General features: G+C 39.9%; 1 protein-coding gene across 1 annotated transcript; it reads left to right on the forward strand.

Moving 5' to 3' along the window:
- Positions 1-498: 498 nt before the first annotated feature.
- tamalin (trafficking regulator and scaffold protein tamalin) lies at positions 499-20,673 on the forward strand. The gene is made up of 8 exons (XM_036590648.1): positions 499-865; positions 4,885-4,937; positions 6,037-6,091; positions 10,428-10,530; positions 14,189-14,282; positions 16,020-16,086; positions 17,366-17,432; positions 18,761-20,673. Exons 1-8 carry the CDS (start codon positions 659-661, stop codon positions 19,279-19,281), a joined length of 1,167 nt encoding a protein of 388 aa, XP_036446541.1. The 5' UTR covers positions 499-658; the 3' UTR covers positions 19,282-20,673.
- Positions 20,674-21,957: the final 1,284 nt, after the last annotated feature.

Raw genomic sequence — 21,957 nt, forward strand, 5'->3', positions numbered from 1 at the left:
TTAAAACATTACATTATAAAAAGGAACAAATATGTACTTTTCACCTGGAAAAACGTATTTACGGTTCACAATTAAACCTTAAAACCACTGTTGTACCTTTGAGGATACATTTACATAGTTTGTACCTTGATGAACGAAAAATGCACCTGCACAGGACCTTTATTTGTACAGTACAGTGTAGTGAAGGTCAGGCGTCTCCAAACCCATTTGCTTTCGAATTAATCCAAACATAAGATACTCACTATAAAATAGATCAAGATAAAAATGGGGCGTGTTATGTATTGTTTTCATTTTATTATTATCCATGTGACGTAGTGCTCCTTGAATCTTTCTAACTAATAAATGTGTGTAATTTAGCGAAACAAAAGAAAACAATAACAATGACGCGCTACAAAGCATCCAATCAGATCCTGCACACGATAAACCCTGCCCCGCTGTAGTCCCGCCCCCCTCCACATGGCCCTCATCCTGAAGTAGAGGGTGAAGTGTGAGTGTGAGCAGTCGCTGAAGTGGTTTTGTGAAGAAAGCCGAGCGAACGGTGGTGAGAGAGAGAGAGAGACTGACTGAGAGAAAGAGAGACTGAGAGAAAGAGAGAGAGGGTGTTTTACACAGGTAGAGCGTATTCATCACTCGCGGTTGTTTCTTTGGACGTCAGATCATGAAGAACATGACTTTCAGACGGGTCAAGAAACTCAACTCAAACGAGCCGGACGGGGGGTCTTGTCCGGGCAGTGGAGATATCTACTTCTCCTCCTCCAAATCAGACAGCTGCAAGACCATGGATCAACCCTCGGGCTCCTCAGACATTTACAACTACAAGACGCTCGCGTACTCCGGAGGAACACTGCCAAGAAATTTCAAGAAGGTAAACAGCAGAGCCTCATTATTTACTCTTACTGAGAGACGAGATTGGAGTCCGCTTCCTATTCGAATTTTCCCGTTCCACCTTAAGTGGTGCTGCAGTTAACGGCAGCACCATTTAAGGTGGAACGAGAAAATTCGAATAGGGAACTGACCAGCTTCGTTATTTAGAGTAATATCAGTTCATCTGTCTGCTACTAAGAGAGAAGTGCGATTTCAGTGTTTACCTTTACCTGTTTAAAGTCACAGCATAAATCGCTGTTTAGGTGGGAAAAGCATTAAAAGTTAATTGTTGAACGTTATTAAAAAGTTCTTATAAATAAAGGTCAGAAATGCAAGTAAGTGCACTGTGAACTGTCCACGGCTCCGTACATTAGACACATAAATAGAACAGCTGGTTCTGGGATTAATTACGCGCGGAGACATAAAAAAATGATTTGATTAGAAACAGCGGCGCGTGCGGTAACTTGTTGATGATGTGGCTTTGATAGGAGACGCGCGCGCAGCAGACACCGAGCAGTTATTAACCCAGGAGTCAGCAGCACGCGCGTTTGGCCACATTTGCAGTTGGCGCGTGGCATGTGAACCGTTTCTCACCTGCATCCGCGAGGCATTCGCACCTGTTCACACCTGGTTTACTATTTGCATACGTTAGCAGATCCGGACTTACCGCCCACTGAGAAGAAGAAGATTAAGAATAAAATGGAAATGATGCGTGTATTTATGCAAAATACACACTTTGCTGTTGTATATAAAGCCAACCCTGTACACATACAGAGGCTCCAAGAAGTATTTGGACATATGTGCCGTGTATTAAGTTCACTGCGTCAAACCAAGTGGCATTTCAAACAGACAATATCAGACTGATATTGTGCTAAGCATGCTTTTCTCTGGAGCGAATAGTACACATAGGGTAGAAATAAGAGTATTCATTAACGTTTACCAGTAGTTAGGTGTCCAAATACTTTTGAGGTCTCTATCTCAAGTATATAGGTGATACATGCTGTAATGTATGTACATAAGTATACAAAGGGTAGAAATAGGATTTTTTATTAAAGTTTATCAATAGTTAGGTGTCCAAATGCTTGGGGTCATTGATCTCAAGTAAGTATATAGACAGTGTATGCAGTACTATATATATATACATAGGGTAGAAATAGGAAGTTTCATTAAAGTTTACCAATAGTTAGGTGTCTGAATACTTTTGGAGTCACTGTATCTCAAGTAAATAGATGATGTATACTGTACTATATTTACATAAGTACACTTAGGGTACAAATGGGAGTTTCATTAAAGTTTACCAGTGGTTAGGTGTCCAAATACTTTTGAGGTCTCTGTATCGCAAGTATATAGACGATATAAGCTGCACTGAATGTACATAAGTACACATAGGGTAGAAATAGGAGTTTTCATTCAAATTTACCTGTAGTTCTGTGTCCAAATACTTAATGGGGCCACTGTATCTCAAGCAATTATAAATATAAGGTATATATAAGTGCATATAGGCCAGAAATGGGACATTTTGCTTTTTATTTCTTTTTGTACATATTTCACCACATAGGCCTATATAGGTCTACATGGACCTAAACAACATGCTGCATTACAGTACTGAGTATTTCCTTGTATATATTTGAACTGCATTCATGTTCAGAGCATGATAGGGGCCTGAAGTTTCACAACATGCAGGTCTCTGCTCATGGGAGCATTTCATCTGTCAGCCTAGCTTCCATTCTCTGGGAAAAGTTGGTGTAATTTCCAAGCCCTGTTGCAGCACACATGCTTGGTTACTCATAGTGTTCTCTTGGGTCCACACATCTTGAAGGGCGTTCATGGTCAGTGGTGGTGTTATAGTGTCTAGACCACCCACACGCTCTGCTCTTGACCAAAAGCTCTGACCCCGAGCTCATCTGACGCACTGTACGCAGTCCATGCCACTGTCTATGAATTGTAGCCCTATGTGTTACAATGGACCCCCTGTGCGGCTGCTTGAGACTTTTATGAGACTGCTGAAGTACAGCAGCTGTACTGTGCGTTATGTGCATTGCCATGGATTTGTTTTCTTGCGTCACCACAAGGTTTCGGTTTGTCATTATGGTGACCATGGGTGACCATGGCTGGTTCAGTGTTGGAATCAGTGTCTCAGGCTTTTTTTTCTTTCTGATAACTCGAGTGTAACTTCCCCAAAGAGTTCAAATTTAAAACGCCTTATTGCGTTGAGTGATCTTGGGCATGTGTGACCAATGGAAATGCCTAATGCCTAATATAGCAGTTAGTTGCATTCACACAATCTAAGCATTCTAGCTGTGTCATTATACAGCACTTTAGACCACCCTTTCTTTCTTTAATTTCCAGTCATAACAGCCATTAAGAACAAGCTATTCATTTTTCAGGAAATCTTTCTGAGGAGATTAGATATGCACTAATCCACTTGCATAAAGCGGGAAAAATCAAAGGAAAATATGTGAAAATGGAACTTCTACCAACCATGCAAGACCTGGTAGACCACCAAAACAGTCCTTGTCAGATAACCAGCACTCAAAGCTTGCATCTTTGAGAGAGAGAGAGGAGAAAATCAAGCTGCTTCAGATCTGAAAAAATCCACAGGTGTTTCTGTCAATCCTTCCACTGTGAGAAGACAACTCAACACTATGGGTCTTTACCATTATCTTTACTCTGCAAGACAAAGCGATAGAACACTTGATGTTGCATTTTATCTCGAATAACATCACACCTCTGGTGCTTGCTTTTGGCTTGCACATGCGACAAATTCACAGCTGTGATGTTAGTTGTGATAACGTGCACACTTTAGTGTTACTTCTATATCCAGTGACATTTAAACATATATATTTTTTTTAAATGACAGAAGCACAATGCAGAAGTAACTGAGTGACCAGTTGCTGGGTGCTGCGCCTAATGAGGAGCCCACTGTATCCCTCCTCCTACACCCAAACCAGCTTCCAGGCCACAACAGGGTATTGTGCAGCTAACTAATTCGGCCCCTGATACAACCACCCCCAAGGGAGCCTGGAGGGTTCTTGGAAATAAATGAAGTCATTGAAGAGCCCCCAGGACTATTCTGAAAGTGTAGGAAAATAAAGAAAGGCAACGTTTTACTAGGCCTGAAGGGTTTCTGGTACAAAGTGCACTTTCACTGGAACAACACTCTGGGCCATTGAGGTAGAACAGGGGTAAATTGACTTCAGTCAAAACACACATAATGTGGGCTGTACTTCCTGCTCCTTTAGCCAATGGAGACTGGGTGGGGTCTCGCATAGATTTGGCTTTTACATCAATGAACGTATTGTGAGGAAACACCAGCAGCTCCAGACTTGTGTTTGCCCACACTGCAAACCCAAGTGTACATTCGATTCCAGCAAACATGACCTAACAGAACTTTTGACAAGAAGCCTGAAACGCTCTGCAGAGATGCATCAGGAACATGACAAAACTGTCCTGTGACATTGAGGCAAGTGATGACGAGAGCAGACAGACATGCATTTCAGGTTTTATCTGCTGTGTCATCAAAGTCGCATCTCAGCTTCGCTACCAAAACACACACATGTATGCAGATAAGACCAAAACGTACTGGAGCTGTTTTGTTAGTAGCAAAACAAACAAAATAAAGGTCTTGTCCCATTTAGTAAGAGAGGCATGATCTAATATTTCTTCTTCTCTTCTCTTCTCTTCTCTGTCCTATTTCTTTTTTCTCTTCTCTGTCCTTTTTCTTTTTTCCCTTCTCTTCTCTTCTTTTCTCTTCTCTTTTCTTGTTTTCTTCACCCTCTTCTTTCTTTCTTTCTTTTTTTTATTTCTTTCTTTCTTTCTTTCTTTCTTTCTTTTTCCTTTTTCTTTTCTCTTTCTGTTCTCTTGACTGCTCCCCCCCTCTCTCTTCTTCTTCTTCTTCTTCTTCTTCTCTCTCTCTCTCTCTCTCTCTCTCTCTCTCTCTTCTTCTTCTCTCTCTCTCTCTCTCTCTCTCTCTCTCTCTCTCTCTCTCTCTCTATCTCTATCTCTCTGTTTCTCCCTCAGAATGGTGGGTTACAGAAGTGGAAGCCCCTCACGCAGCCACCAGAGCCAGAAAAGTAAGCCTACAGTTTCTTTCTACTGTTCCTCTTCTTTCGGTATGAGTGGTAAAACAGTAAAGTGGCTTATGAGGGTCTGGATGTGTCATGAGTTTTTTCCCTGAACTATATACGTTACCAAGGTCACATAATATTGCGTCATATAACTGTCATACGAATCTCCTGACTGTTTTCTAGCCATAGCAGAATCCCCCTGTAAGTTCTTTGTAACTCCGTTTTTTCCCTGCGTTAGTTTGTTTACGTCATTTGAGAATTCCAGTTATTCTTCACATGGTGTAAACATTTTGTGATGAATGAACCAAAACATCGACCTGTAGTAAAATCTACATTACATTAATGATCATTAAGATTTTTTTCTTTGTCTTAAAGTTGCTTCTTCAGCAATAATAATTTGCTCAGCAGTTCTAAGTGTGTGAGAACAAGTGTGTTGTGTCAGAGATCTTCACAATACTCGGTTCTCATGACAGTTAACCATCAGACGTCACTCCTCAAACATCAGTCAAAACCAAACTGAACTTAACCATTGGCCAATTCCCTGCACTCTTGACTTCCTCACAGGAGCCTTTTGAAGCTGTTAAAAACTGGAAGCATGTTTTGATGAAGTGAGCTGCTCTTTCATAATGGCACACCCAGGATTGTTCTGTTATTACAACAGACATTTTTTCCACTGTGCTCTGTTTGTATGTGTTTCATTGAGGTGGTTTCAATTGAGTCGACTTGTATGTTACACAGATATTGTGACATCACTTCTATGTTGAGGATACTGAAGTTAATTCATTGCTTTTCTATAATTAAAAGAAAATACAGTCCCAATTATAGAACACAGTTGGAAATCAAAGATCAGTTGCTACTGTCCTAGAATCAGCTCTAAAAGTGTAGATGTCTTAGCATCGAGCAGGTCACATGACTTCAGTATTCAGTGTTCATTGATCTTTATTGTTGGAATATTTGTGTAATACCATTAAGAGAGCCACTTTGTTTTATATATTGAATTTGGGAGTGAGCCTTAATCTTGATAAGACCCTGATATATCAGTATATTGTGTATTATTATAAATCTAACCTATCAAATGTGCTCTCTTTTCACTTTGTTTTTACAGGAAGGTGGTGGTCCTGGAGAAGAAAGAGGATGAAACATTTGGCTTTGAGATTCAGGTAAGAAGATTCTCTTTTGGAGCTTGTTTAACCAGATTTATTCCGACAGCTGATGAAAGTGGGCTGAGCTCTGAAACTGCTGTACCGACGTCAGGGTAAAATTAATTTAGCACATAGAGAAGGGGTACAGGATTGAGTGCTCTGGTGAGGTTATTAAATTTAGAAGCAAAAACTGTGCTTAATCGGGTGATATTTTGTTATCTTTAATAAGATTTCAGAGCTTTTTGAAACACGCAGACTGGATGAGCTGCTGGACAGTAGAGCACATCAGTGTTTATTAGATAAAGAACACTCAGAGGTGAAAGAGATAAAAATAATATTTATTATCAGTACAAAGGTGCTTTTTAATAGGAACCTCTCAACTATTTGGAGCCTGAGCATTGGTATGCGTTTTAAGGATCCTCTGCGGTTTTGAGAAATAGAATAAATCCCTTTTTTATCCCTGGTTCCACATGTTTTCCTGCTGGCGGACATTGTTAACCTCCTGTCCTTGGTGAAATCTCCCTGTACTAGCGTACAGTGCTCGCTTTGTGAGGGCCTGTACTGTTAGCTGTAGTTTGTGCATGAATAGTAGTGCAATATCACAGTACTCGTGGTAATGTCACCATCAGTTTGTTGTCTATATACCAAAAAGAGTTTAAATAATATATTGGCCAGCTGATATGAAGGTGCCACAGATCAGGGCTGGAAACTTGATTGGTTTTATATCGAACTCACACTTTGAAAGATTGCAATTTTAAAATCAGAAGAGCTACAATTATTTTTATAGCCTCCATGATCAACAACATTGTCTCAGTAAATTTTAAGTGGAGAAATTTAACTTGTGATCTGCCTGTAGACAATTAACACCAATCAGAAGCAACCAAACAACAGGCACGTGCTGTGTACATGGAATACAACCACAACCAACTGGCAGTCTGGCACACTGCATTCAGCATTCAGAAGTAGAGAGAAGTGGATATGCTGGTTTTTCTGGTCAAAAAAACAGGATCATAATTTATAGAAGATAACTCAGATGTGAAAGGAAACCAAACACTTTTATACACACTGCTGAGCTGACAGTCAGCAACTTCTTATTTCTATTAATATATTAATGTGTGGGTGTTTCTGCAGCTATAGGCGCTTTGACAGTCAAAGTTTTTTGAAAGTGGACATCAACAATAATGGATTATAGATTTTAGGGACTGTATATTGTTTCAGTTTCAAATGAATATATCGCTGCTATTGGAACAAAACATCGTATCTCCAAGATGGTAACTTCACAGGAGAAGGAAAAACCTACTTTACTTCTAATGTAAGTCAATGGAACCAGACTTTTTCAGAGTAATCTTTTGGTCCATTCTTCATGAAATTTACACACAATGTAAAGAAAAACAGGCACTTTCAAAGTATGTTAAAAACTAAAACAATAACAAAAATAGAGATGGAGGTTTTCTTCCAACAGCAGCAATATAATTGTTTTAAAAGTCTAATTCACTAATACATTAGTTATAAGCGTGACAGTAACTTTTGTTTCCATCAAAAGTAGGTTTGTTTGGTCAGTGAACACATAAATATTGCTCATATCGGTCTGGTCCGAATGTATTTCCATGCCAGATAGCTGGTTTATATTTAGTGTTGGATGGCCCAGACCATTGTAGGACAGCAGACCCCTCCTTTCCGGTATGGCCTTCTGATCCAGGATGTGACATCAGGACAAACTCTGATGAAGAGACAGGTTCAGCATCCTGAGAGTGGCCTTAAGATGCCCAACTATAGGCAGGCTAGCAACAGCAGCACACACATATATGTGTGTGTATATATATATATATATATATATATTAATTAAACACACACACACATATGGACCAAAAGAAACGGCCCAAAATGACTTGGGGAAAAAAGTCTGGTTCCATTGACTTACATTAAGTAGGTTTTTTCCTTCTCCTGTAAAATTCTAATTTTGGAGACACAAGGTTTTCTTCCGACAACACCGATTTATATTCAAAAATTGCCTCATAAATGATTCTAACATTCCACATTTGGTGCATATGTTGTATTTGCACCAAATTATCTGACTCTGTAAGCTATGTATTGGTATTTCGCATCTGAGTGCAGCAGCACATCTGAGACACATCCAGGCCTTAGGAAAGGGTGGGAGAGCACGGGAAGCAAGGGAAGTGGAGGATTCCAAACATTTTGAAGAGCTTGAAAGCCTGTGTGGAATTTCATGCTGCATTTGATAAATAATCCCCACGTTTTGAACGTCTTGATTCAGTATGATCTCCAGGTTTTTGGGGACGTTGCGTCAGCCATGAGAGCTCTCTTTATGAGATGATTGTTAGGTGTTTCGTTTGCATGACTTTTATCAAAGATGCTTGAATTTCCCCCTGGTGACATGCTTAGTTTTTGTCAGATTGAGTAAGAGGATGAAGAACATCAGAGGTTAGTCAGGTTTACCTCTTTCTGACTGGGTGCAAGTTTCAAGACACACTCAGTTGCCATATGTGTTAACCTCAAACACATATCTTGGGTTTAATGCAGGAAGTGATGAGTAGTATGCACGCACAGCTAGCTCTGTGACAACCCCAAATAAAAAGGCATTAAGTTGATGGGGTTCTTTATGACTCATTTTCTTTTTTGTGTTCTCCATTTCTCTGTCTCTGTCTCCAAAACACTCTGTAGTATGTCCCAAAACAATGGATACAGGGTACTATCTGTAATGTCTTTCTGTAGTATCATTATGCATGTTAGTTGGTAGTGTATCAGAGCCTATCAAGATGCAGTACTCATTTGAATCACCGATACCAAATGTTCCAGTAAGCAAATGAGTCTAACAAGCATTGACAGGACTGCTGTGTCCTATGTGGAGCTTTATAGTGAATGATGTCCTACATAGCTACTCATTAGCGGTAGGAAGTATTGCTGCTGTTTTGCATATTGAAGCTTTCCAAGTGATCTGATGGAGCTCCTCTTCCTGCAGGAATAGTTTTATCTTTGCAGGTCAGAGCGTCCGACACGCTTCCTGCATGTGCAGGGTTTGTAATGTGAACCTGCTGGGTTAAGTGGCAGCGTTGTGGCACCTCAAATGTAAAGATAGAGTTTAGCAAAAAGTCAAATTCACACAATTTTCCCTTTAGCAAACCATCCAAGGCCTGTTTGACTGCTTCTTTGTGCTTGAGCTACAAAGCTAATGTAGCTATACTAACTATCTCACTAGCATTGTCTGCCCTGCGTGCCTGAATCATCACATTTATTTCAAACCACATAGATATCATTAAGTAATCTCAAACAGACTTACTTATGTGGTTCCTGACAAAGTATGACAAACTGTTAGCTATAAAAATGCACAAATGTACACTGCATAGCTGAAAACAGTGCTAGCAGCTAAGCAGAAGCCTGAATTTTGTCTTCACTTTGTGTAAACTTGTTTTTCCTCCACAGAACTATCTCTTTAACAGTCATTGTCAAGATTCTGGTCAGGGGTTCTGGTCCTTTTTGGCCAAAGCCAGCCTCAGGCCAAGTTTTTTTTGTCCTACAAAAACAAACTGCTTAGCATTGATTAGCCCAAGCCAAACTACCTACTTAGCAGGAAAGGATTTTGTCAAAATCTGACAGGCTACTGTTGGATGACCTGTTCTACTTCATGCCACGACAGCAGGAAATCTCTCTAAAAGAGAAGTTTCTGAAGGCCAAGTTTCAGTTTGACTTGTTAAATGAGGATGTATTATGTGTGACCAGTAGCCTGAGGTCACCCCCTAACTGCAGACGTTGGAAACTGTCGCACAAATTCTGTTTCCCTGAGGGGTGAATAGGGGTGACACCAAGCATTCATTTTAAAGCAGATTCAGTCAAATAATTAACATTTTGATGTAAATACTGGCTCTGAAAGCTGCTCTACACTTCCACATATTCAGATTTCACACATTTTGCTGCAGAATGGCTGCTGTAGGCTTGTTGATACCCAAATTTTAAAATTGATAGCGTAACAATATGATACAGTCCTTGTATAAACATTGGTAGTTCATTGGTCGGAACATAAGATATTCAACTTGAAAAGCTTTTATTTTTCAGCCTGCAAATTCAGTTTTTTCTGTGTCAATGTCAATGTTTAATGAATGTGGAATTGTTGGAGTCATACTGACACATTCGTCTGTTAATAAAGTCATACAGGTAGTGAGATACAGTTTTGTCATTAAAAACTGCAGAATGGACCTACCAGTCCATTATGACTCATTGTTTATGTACCTGATCCCTGTGTACATTTACTGACCTACACATGGTCAACACCCTCTGCACGCGAGCCAGTCTCATTCATTTTCCTTTGTTTACTTACTTAGCTGTTTGTTTCTTGCAGACATATGGGCTGCACCACCAGGATGAGAACTCTGTGGAGATGTGCACATTCGTCTGCAAAGTCCACGAGGACAGTCCAGCCAAGCTCGCCGGCCTTAAAGTTGGTAAGTGTGTGTAAAGTGCATTAACACTGTTTGGTTAGGCGGTCTCTCTCTAAACTGGCATTTGTCACACAGGCTAGAATAAAGACCTACTAAGCAGCAGCCTAAGTGATGAAAATAACCCTTGAATGCATACTTCCCCCCCACCCTGCTAAAGTTTTCCAATGTTTTATTTTAGTCTTTTTATTTCTATCATATCAAAACCTTTTTAGTACAGTAACCCAGCATAATCTAAACATTTAGCCAATCAGCTTTTAGGATCTGAACTGATCAGTTTTATAAATAAGTGCCTAGTCACTACCCACTGGGACAGATGAATCATTCAACCGAATTGGTTCAAAGTTGAAAAACAAACTTTTGACTTTTAATCGACTTGAAATTTATACTAAATTATTTTTGTTTTGAGTGACTTCATGCCTTAATTATGTTTATTTTATTAAAATAAATGAATGACCATTTTGTCACTATAAAAACAATCATAACACTACTGACACTACCTACTTATGTTTCAGTAGCGACTGTTTCGGTAGTGACAATTCAAGCTATTTTTTAGCAGAACTCAAAAATGCTAGCCAGTACATGACTAGCAAACACAGCTTTGAATATTTGTACACACATAAAATCATAATATTTTTCATTAAAACACAAAAAGTTTACTTAGGTGCACAAAGTATGTGTTTTAGTAGTGACGATTCTTAGTGTTACATACTGATTCTTCAGACTTTGGGACACGTTAACTTCAAAACAGTAGGATCTAACTGCTTCCGTGTGGCCATGAGGGACAGGGATGCAGTCTCACTTTCTGCTCTAAAATGCAGGGGTGTGGCTAAAATAAGGCTCCGTCCATGGACTAAAACCCTTTGATGCGGTAGTGACATGAAAATATGTGACAGCATTTTTTTTAGTTTTTTTAGTTTCAGAATTAAAGTCATGGTAAATCTAAATGTTTCAACTTCACTTCAAAAGAAATCAAAAAGATCTTTAAAACATTGAATAAAAACAAAAGTAAGTATTATTTTAACAAGTGTAAATTTAGGGGTTAGGGTTTGGGACGGACACCTGCTAATAGAAAGTACCCTATAAATGATGATTTTGTATATTTAGCTTATTACTATCTCTGTTAATGCCCTGAGTTTAAACAGATCATCAGATTAAGGGGCAAGACCAGTTTCCTCCGTTTCAGCTTTCTATGCTGATCCTTATACAAGGGGATGCCACATTTGATGTCAGTGACGGCCCTATTCCTTCTGGGAAAGCACCGATGATAAAAGGCAGTGTTTTGAGGTGACTCTGCTAGCGTGTGTGTCTGCCCCACCCTGTCTTGTTTTGTGACCTGAAGGCCTTCTGTCACTTCTCTGTGTCAACACAGAGAGAGATGAGTGGCCTACTGTTTAGGGAAATGCAAACATCACCTATGTATCTACCTGTTTTTCCGTCAACGAAACCTGCGGTGCTCTAGTAGTATCAGCTCAGAGCTCACAGACATCCGGACTTTTCTCTTTCGCACAGTAACACCGGAAGGCTTTCAGGCGTGAACTCAGTTCCTGCACGTTCACACACAGCAACCCTATTTTAATCTCTCGAAGATTTGCGCTGAACATAGTGCTGCTTCCTCTGGTCGCCTCAAACAAACGTGGTCTCTGTATTCGTCAGGGATATTTATCAAGAAGACATTTACACAAAGAGGCTTATTCCACAGTAACCTCCAGTGACCATTAAAACCTAATTAAGGCTTAATTTGCTTTCCTTGCTGTGTTTTCATGCTAATGTCAAATTTGATGTCCTTAGTTTAATTCAGTGATGAAGTTTGGTGACTCATGTAGTTTCTTGCATAATAAGTCAACAGCAATTTACACTAAACGTCGTCCAGTATCAGACGGCTTGCCTTTGTTTTTCCATAAACATGTTTTTGAGTCCTTTTGATCTTGTGAGCTCATTATATTAACAGTTTTGCCCATAATACAGTGTACAGGAAGGAAATCTAATATCTGCAGACTGCATGTCTATCATACCATTTAAGAAGACAAGCATATTGTTCCAAGTACAGGTTGTGCTTATTTTCTGATATCTGATGAGTTAGCCCCACCCAAAACTATTGAGACCCAATCCTAACTGATCTCTGATCAGCTGTGTGTCAGTGTCTGTTAGTTTCGCTTCCTACATTCTCTGCATGCTTTTCTCCATTGTCCTCATTGGCCTTCTTCTCTGAGACGCATGACCTCATCAAATGTGCTAGAACAGCCCACAGCTTTGAAAAGGGAAAAATGACATTCAGAACTAAACACACTCCAGAGCTTCTAACTGTTTTTGTGGAAAAGCTCAAACCAAGCCAGACTCAAAATGGCTATAAAACAGCCTCATCATAGACTGTGCTACCAAAGAACGTTGAGTGTTGTCAGGGAAGTTGGAAAACCTTCTTGTGCCAGGTGCTGAGTGCCGTGAGCCCACACAAGAAGGATCAGCATTAGAGGGGAGTTCCACCCATTTCTCAAAATCTCTGCATAACTTTGTCCTTCAGATGTGAAGTCATTCAGAGTGTGAAGTGGTTCATTGCAGAGAAACTAACCAACTCACAGTTTTATATGTGATATTGATATTAATAAAATAGTGGTAAACGGGAAAAAAACAACTTTTTTTGAGGACTGTTTTGTCTAAATGTGCCCTCTCAATGTCTTTTAAAGACACTAAACGCTTGGGATTTCTCAATCACCATCGCTGTGAACAGTGCATTGATCGTAAAAATCTGAGCAGAATGTTTCTTTGCAATTTATCATATTTTTGCAGTGATTACTTGGCAACTTGCATGATAATACATGATGTATATTTTACAATATCTCTCCTACTCTGCACGTAGTAAATGCACCCACTTATGTGCATTTTGCTTTTATATTCCTAATATATGTTTTCAAAACTTTGAAAGGCTATGCATGGTTTGTTGTTCATTAAAGCCAGTTGTTATTGTTATGTCTTTTTCTAATTCTGATTACTCAGTTCATCTTAATCCCTGATTACTAATGAAATCAATGGTGCCCTACAGACTGCTGTGAAAACCCCACCACTGAATGAACCAGTGTGGATGTTTTCCATCTTAAGCACCACTTAAAGGTGCTAATTTTCAAAATTTCTGCACAATTCAACTGTTGCAATGTACGCAAAGTCATTCAGAGTGATTTGATGTGAAATGTTGCATTGTAGAGAAACTTGCTATCTCTGATTTCTTTACAGTGGTGGTGATAGGAACCAGGTGACATGTCTACTGCACTAAAATAGCAGTTTTAATTGCTATCAAAAATGATAAGTGAACCTACACGTCTTGTAAATCCAATAAAATAACTTGTGATGTTATCATTAATTATAATGTCCTGCATCACTGCGCCATCAGGGCATTACAAAATACGCTTTACGCCAAAATACCAATACTCTCAAAACTATCATCAGATGTCTCAGGTGTCAGGCAGTGTATTCATAACAAATTTTAATGTAATAACTTTCTATGAGGGAGCTTTTGGAGGCATTAAACGCTTCAGATGTCTGCTTTGTATCACCACCACTGCAGTAAGTTTCTCTAGAATGGTGCATTTGGAAGAAAACAAACACTCTTTACAGTTGATTTCTCCAGACTTCCACTTTAACACTGTTGTTCTTTCTCATTCATTCACAGGAGACACCATCGCCTGTGTGAACGAAACCTCCGTTGAAGGATTTCGCCACAAGGACATCGTCCAGCTTGTCAGGTCGTCAGGCAACACCATTAGGTGAGCACACCCTCAGTCACGTTCTGGAGTTGGTGCGTCCTCTTAGCGTTCGGCGTGAGGTTACGTGTTTCATAAAGTGAGATACGAATCTGCTTCCTCTGCTGATTCACTCCAAATTACTTAAACACTTTGGTCTTTCTTTTTTCATTAGCATAAAGAATTAGCTCGGTTAAGCTTGATTGGAACCACACTCTCGTTCTCTCTCGGCTAATAAAAGATAAAAGGCCCGCGTAAATGAACCTCCATTTATAAACTGAAGGAGGGGGCCGTTATGTGAACCACATGAACGGGGAGCAGGGCATGGCTTTCCTCTCTTCACGGCCTTAAGCACAATTTGCCTCAGTGTTCAGGGCACAAAAGCAGTGCTGTAAATGAGAAAGTTATCAGCCTAATAAAACAAAGTTCCCCCTTCATATCCGTGTCACCGAAGTTGCAAACTGGTCTTGAAATTGGATACATGTGGGGGAGCTGGGCCTTGTAAATCGCTAAGCTCGGACCCAGACACGTTTGTTGTCTGGGGTCTAATGTTAAAGGAGAGGTTTACACAAGGCTGTGAGATTTCTCTTAAAGGGGAATTCCACCCATTTTGCAAAATTTTCAACAAAATTTAATTAGTGAGATGTAAACAGAGCAATTCAGAGTGGTTTGATGTGAAATGGTTCATTGTAGAGAAACTTAACTCATTTTCTTTACAGTGATGATGATGGGAACCAGGGATCATGATATCTGCAATGCAAAATCCAAAATTATGCTTTTTTACAAGGTCTTATGCATCAAGCAGCATATTCATAACCATTTTCATAACAGCTTTCTGTGAGAGATCTTTTAGAAGTATTAAATGTTTTGGACATTGGTTCTTCTCACCACCACTGTGAGCAATTCTGACTCTGTAAGTTTCTCTAGAACAGAGAATTTCACACCAAACCACTCTAAATGACTTTGTTTACATCTTGGCGACTGACTTAGGCAGACATTTTGAAAATTTGATGGAACTTTTTAACCAGTTTTGTATCTGCAGTATTGGAAACATTATTAGTTACCACAGATATTAATTTCTTTATACTTTGAAAAGAACACAAAACAGTTGAAGCCAATGGGCTGCACATTGGCTTCTGTTTTCATTCCGAGTCAACAGGTTTTACAAAAAAAATCCACAATTATCTGAAATAACCAACTGTATGATACAGATGTAACTAAGAGAGACTGAAAAATGTTTTTACTGCCTATTTGATGATTTTTTTTTAATAAAAGAGCCTTTCTAGTATATAAACATTGTCAAATGTCTATCCCCATCCATACTGTCCATATATGGAAACTAATATGCAATAACAGCCTGTATTAAAATTCTTGTTTTTGTGATATCACAAAAACCGGTGTATTTAGATATATCCCACTGTAAAGTTTGTCCTCGCCCAATAATGCTGAAATGAGTGTTTCAGCCTGGACTCCTTTTTTAAATGAGGCACAAAACAAGGCAGCCAAATTGAACAGGGCTCATCTACATGTATCAAAGGCACAGTAACAAAAACAGCCTGATTACAGAATCAAGTGAAAATGAATTATGCCTTTTTTGGTACATAAGCCCACACAAGTGTCATAAGTGGACCTCTGGGGGATGGGAGGGGTTCTGATGCAACCTTATGTGTAAGTTGAGTGAATTAACTGATTCAGTACTGCACTGAAACTCAGGAAATGGTGTGTCACAGTTGATTGATCATGCTACTTTGTCATTTCCAGATTAGAAACTGTATATAGCAACACAATAAGGAAAGCAGAACTTGAGGCCCGCCTGCAGTATTTGAAGGTAAGCATCTCACACAAACGCACACATAAACAACCATTGTTTCAGAAGCAACTCTGATACCCTGTACATAGAGCTGCATGGCAGCCTTTTATACATTTCTTATACGTGTTCTGTCTATAATAAGTCTGTGACCATAAAACGCACACCAGCTTTAAACTGTAGTATGCTACGGCAGCCCCACCCGTCTCCTCACGCCACACCTGTTGCCGTGCCTGTGCCTTCCTAATCCCCCCAACATACCAATCCACAGCTGAACGAGCACATTCGAGCAGAACCACCACTCAGCCGCACATTCCTCTTGGCAGAACAGCAGGGCCTTCTGGTGAAGCAACTAAAGCAGAAGTGGCTTATAACACGATCACAACACTACACAAGTTTTAGACCTGTTTTCAGCAGAGCTGTTGCTTAAGAACATGTCTAGACCACAATGTGTGACAAACAAAAAAATATTGCAACTTCCTGACAGACTTTAGTGCATATTTACAGCTTTGGTAGTACATTTTTTACGTTTGACTGGAATTTAATGTCCGCTAGCAGAAATTAGCATTATCAGAGTTTTCACATTCATAACCTAAACTGAAGGCCTGCCCTGAATAGTTACAGTCCATTCCTGCTTACAGAACCATCACATACTTACAGAAACACACAGTCTTCGTAATTGTGATACGAATCTCTTTACATTAAAGTTGACATCCACATAACTCCTTGCTTAGGAGGAGGCTTCTAAAATAGAGCCACATTAAAAACACATGCGCAGGAAACAAAGTGGTATGCGTCGACATGCGAGGATATATCACTAGCTTCCAAATTCTTCAAAGAAAACTCTTGAGTAGCGTCTACAAAATGTGATGCTGTAAAATCCACAAACATTGTTAAGTTCAGCAGCTACATCTTGCTCCAAAAGTCTCCACATAGCACACAAAGCAGGCAACTGCTTGCAAAAGTTTGTTTTCCGTTAGACTGATTAAACTTGATGCATGAAAGTGACAATCAGAATGCAACTGATAGTTGTGGCCAGCATAACAATAGATACCAGATGCTCCATACATCTGTGGGCGGGGCATTTGTGGCAAAGACTAAGTAAATGCTGACATTGAAATGAGCTTTTAATACAGAACAAACATTGTGTAGCACATTGTACACAGCTAGCATTGTGTTCTGTCCTTAAACATCACTTCTGTTTTCTCATTTAAAAAAGCCCGTGTTCTGTTTTAGGCTGTTAGCTGTGACGCAAAATGGTCAACATTTTGTGTGATGTTCTGTTATTCTGTTTTTCCAGCAAACGCTGCATGAGAAGTGGGATGAGTACCGGTCCCTGATGGTGCAGGAACAGAGACTTGTTCATGGTGAGGCTATTTTTTTAGCTCACTCTATGTGAGTCATTATGAAACATCATCTTCGTATGTGGTCTATATATAAGGCTCAATAGGTTTATCTATAGTACGCAGCCTTATTGAGTCTGTTGAGATAAAGTGTAGCAGTTATATGCTTTAGTATGCCTGAATCTTCCTTATATTCTGCTCTGTGTTTGTGTGTTAAAGTGTCAAAGCAGACTTCATAGTACACTCCATTATGCTAACACGTGGATTAGGTTTGTAGCGCCTGGTTAGCAGCTGTATGTTTACTGCCACCGTTAGACGGATCCAAACCAGTTCTTTGATCTTGTACACCAAAGTTCAAATGCTGCCATAACACATTTTACTGTTTATATGCAAGGTTAAAAGGGTCAACATAATGGAAAAACAAATTTTCCTTATGTAGCATGTAAGCATTGTTAAAGTTGTAAAAGATAGCCATCACTAGCCATCCATGTATGGCAGAGGTGGAGAATTCCAGTCCTGGAAGAACCAATTCCTGCACAGTTTGGTGATTTTTTCCTGCTCAAACACACCTGATTTAACTCCGTTAATTGCCAGGTTTTGTCAGAGAGTTGTACTGTATTTATATGTTTCCATTTAAAAAAAGACGCCGTTCGGTGCCCCATAGCGGTATGTGTATAATACAGTGTTTGGCATCCACGACTCCCAAAAAAGTCAACATCTAGTTTATTCTACTGGCGTGGTTGATGGCCAAAGTTGGGAACTTTGAACTCTTAATAGAATGTTCCGCTAACCACTGCGATATGTTGCCATTGCTGCTGGCAGTGGCAAAATCTTTCATCACAGCTCCATTGAAAACAATGGACTCTCCAGTTTGCAGTCAACTGCCTATTGCCAACATATAAACGCAGCAATAAAGCAGGAAAAACATCAAATTGTGCAGGACTCAAAACATTAGCTGCACAACCCTGATATATGGAAATCAAGCTGCAAATACAGCTGGTTTTGAATTTCTCATGTTTATGATGTCACCACAAACACATTTATGACTTAATTAATCCTGCCCATTCACTGTGAAGTGCTGAGGAGTGTTGTTACTGCTGGGAGCCTCTAGTGTAGCTATTAGAGTGTGGAAAACACTTAATCACTGTGCTGTTCCTGGCTGTCAGGAAACATCTTATTACAGACTTCCTAAGAATCCACACACCCAAAAAGAGTTGATTGAAGTTTTTTAAACTGCAGTTTATTTTCTCTGAAGTAAGAAAACTATAGAATATGGGTAAAATGAGTTGCTCCATGAAACATGACCACATGTGACATTGCCTAACCGGCTGTCTCTCTGTCCCCTTTTCCAGGTATTGTAATGAGTGATGTGGCTGTGTATGAATCCTTGGAGTCGGCCGGTATATACGGCAGCCTCGGTGCTCCGAGTCCAGTAGTAATGCGTGCCCTCCGCTGCACTGGCACAGGCAGTGCCAACAGCAGCATCAGCCACCTCAGCTCAGCCACCGGTGATGATGATCCTCTCTACCAGACCTGCTTCTACCTGGGAGGAAACGGCAGCAACAGTGACATGTCCAGTAACCCTGGTGAAGCTTCTGAGGAGAGGCCGCAGTTGGGGCGCCAGCGTCTTCTCCGGCCAGCCAGCGAGCTGTTCGCCTCGGCCAAAACCTCACTGACCCGCAGCGCCAGCACACGCAGCTACCTGAGAGGCTCTTCAGCAACATCTTCGTCAGCGCCTACAGGAGAGAAGCAGCAATGTGGTGCTTTCAGCTCATTGCAGAGGAAGCCAAAACAGAAAAGCTTTAGGCGAAGACTTCTAAAGTACATCCCTGGCCTAAACCGACCTTTAGAGGAGGAAGAGAGCAAACTTTGAATGTCTCAGGATCATAGACTTGAACATGCAGCCAAAGACTGCAAAGCTAAACACCAGGAACATGCCATTTAAAGACTGAGACACGCAGCCAAAGACTGCAACATAAACGTGTATTCAAATGCCATAGCTTCTGGCAGCTTGGAAAGACCAAAATGGACACCAGGACAACCCAAAGAATGCGGCCTTTCAGCAGATCCAAATGCAGGTCAAATGGATGCTCCACCATAGGAACAGTTGTTACCCTTCTATGGAATTGCTTGTTACTTTGGGAACGTCAGGAGTGCTTCAGTGTAGCTACTATAAGAAATGCCTTCAGTTCACCCAAACCAACTATTTCTTTGCAGTTATTCATTGTAACAATTAATAACAAGTTTATTTTCCCTTACTTTTGTTCAAAAAAGAGAGAAAAATTATCTGTGTTTTGAAATTGATTGATTACTCCAGCTGGCCAATTCTTCGTAGTATACTCTTAAAGAATGTGCCACACAGGGCTCTTTGAACCCTCTTTTGGTGCCATAGAAGAACCACTTTTGGTTCCTCCGAAGAACTATGTTTGAAAACGAAAGCATGAAGAGCCTTGAAATGTCACACAAGTAAAGGTTCTATACAAATTCTGATGTAAAAAGGTTCACGTCACATCTCATTTACAAAATCGGTTCTTCTATGGAAGTGCTTTCCAACCTGGTCTACATTTTTGCTCCAGCCCAACTCACAACACACAGAGATGAAGATAAAAAGTTTGGACCATCGTGGGGGAACCTGAGGACAAAGTTGGGAACCACTGTTCAGTGGCGTAGAACCCTTTTTGGCACCCTTATTTTTGAGAGTGTAGTTATATAACCCTAAATTCTGATGCAATTGTTTTCTAATATTTATGCAAGGTATAATAATTAACAAGGCTTATAGTCATCCAGACACACAACCAGTCTAAGGCCAAAATGAAGATTTAAAAAAAACTAATTGAGAAGACAAATATTTGCTCCCAGTGCAAAAACCACAAGGAATCAAAAGCCAAAGCAACTAAAATGTGTCTAAACCTCTCTGCCCATTTTCCACACTGTCAAACTAATAACTCTGTAACTGTTCCCGACATAAGCTCTGCACTTCTCTTGTGAAGTCAGTGAACATTTGTACAGAACTTTGGTTTCTATTACGTCATTTTAAGTTATTTATTTATTTTGTGTTCTTTTGGTGTTTTTTTTTTTGGAAAGATGTACAAAGTGAAGGATTTTTTGTTGTATTTTTTATCTTTTGACTTAAAAACAGACCATTTTATTGATCAACGTTTTATAAGTGCCTTTTTGGCTGATAGCTGTATTCATCCATGTCTTTTCTACTTTTTGAAAATGGATCATGCAGAAAACAAAATCTTAAAATAAATGTGTGCTATCATCTGTTCTGTCTGGCCTGTCCTCAATTTACCCTTCCTACAGGAATCTTCACTTTCTCCTTTGTGTGTTCAGTTGCCATTGGTGCTGTTCTTGGTTTCTGACGCCCAATATGCATTTCACACAGAATTCCTCAAATAGCATACTTTGGCTGCCACATCAATGCTTTTATTGTGCAAAAAAAATTCTTCTAAATATTTTTCAGACACTATTACTATAAAGGCTGATGGTCCAAAACAATGCGCCCCTTTTGTGCTTTCATAACCTTCGCTCCATCTAATTACCTCAGGGTGGGTGTGCGTGTGTGTGATGAGATGAAGCGGCTGATTGCATTCCTGTTTCGGAGTTTACAGCTCAGAAGGCCCTTCAGCGGAGGGAAACCGAGGCTCTTTTGGTGAGCGCTCACTGAATGGCTGTTGTGAATATGCATGGGAATGTGTGGCTAAAAGAGTGACCCCCGGATTCCTCCTCTATTCTCCTCCTCTAGGCCACAACTGAACCCTTGGCCTCCATGAACGCACAATAACACGTTCTCCTGGTGCTTTGAGAGGATACAGAGGGTTTTGTCAGTAGAGCTTTTACCTCAGTGTCATGCCTGACCCCAGAGGTCACCTAATTCCCCTCCATGACCATCCTTTCTCTAGCTTAACGTCGTTCCTGCATTGTGTCCACCCACAGCCGGTACCCACTGCGTCAGGGCCTCTTTGGATGGCCATTGGCTGAGGCAAGTAGGCCCATACATGTGTAAAAGTATTGTTTCTTGGTGAAATAATGACTCAAGTAGAAGTAAAGTAGGCTAGCAGAATTCAGAGATCTAGCAGAAACCTTTAACTAATACAGAGCTTTGGCATTATGTGGAAGTTCTTTACACCATTTTCAGGTTTCCTCACTCTTGGATATCTCATTAATGAAAAGGGTTTGTTAATGAATCACACATTTAAGTGTCATTTACTTAACAAAACCTGGATCTTCTAAGATATTCCTTGAAAAAAACCCTTTTTGGCACACCTCAGGTGTGTAAGGCCTCTGGTTTCTTTTCTTTTTGGGATCCTTTTGGTCTGAAACAAGGATGCCAAACTCAACCAGTAAAAGGGCCATATTAAAAAATCTCATCAAATCTGTGGGCCAGAGAAAAAATGTTTTTATTTCATTTTTAATTAATGATGTGCTACAACTCAAAGTGGCCATTGTTTATTCAAAATATACAAAATACAGACACTTGTAGTAGACCCTAAAATATTACATGGTCACCTGAAATATTAAAAATTTAAATGTCCCCAGGAGTTTC

Source organism: Colossoma macropomum, unplaced genomic scaffold (assembly GCF_904425465.1).
Source record: "Colossoma macropomum unplaced genomic scaffold, Colossoma_macropomum, whole genome shotgun sequence".
Classification (NCBI taxonomy): Eukaryota; Metazoa; Chordata; class Actinopteri; order Characiformes; family Serrasalmidae; genus Colossoma; species Colossoma macropomum.

Excerpts from the sequence above, each read along its gene's own strand:
- tamalin (XM_036590648.1), top strand. The coding sequence starts at position 659 with ATGAAGAACATGACTTTCAGACGGGTCAAGAAACTCAACTCAAACGAG. Across the intron at positions 4,938-6,036 it reads CAGCCACCAGAGCCAGAAAA|GAAGGTGGTGGTCCTGGAGA; the intron begins GTAAGCCTACAG and ends TTGTTTTTACAG. Across the intron at positions 10,531-14,188 it reads GCTCGCCGGCCTTAAAGTTG|GAGACACCATCGCCTGTGTG; the intron begins GTAAGTGTGTGT and ends ATTCATTCACAG.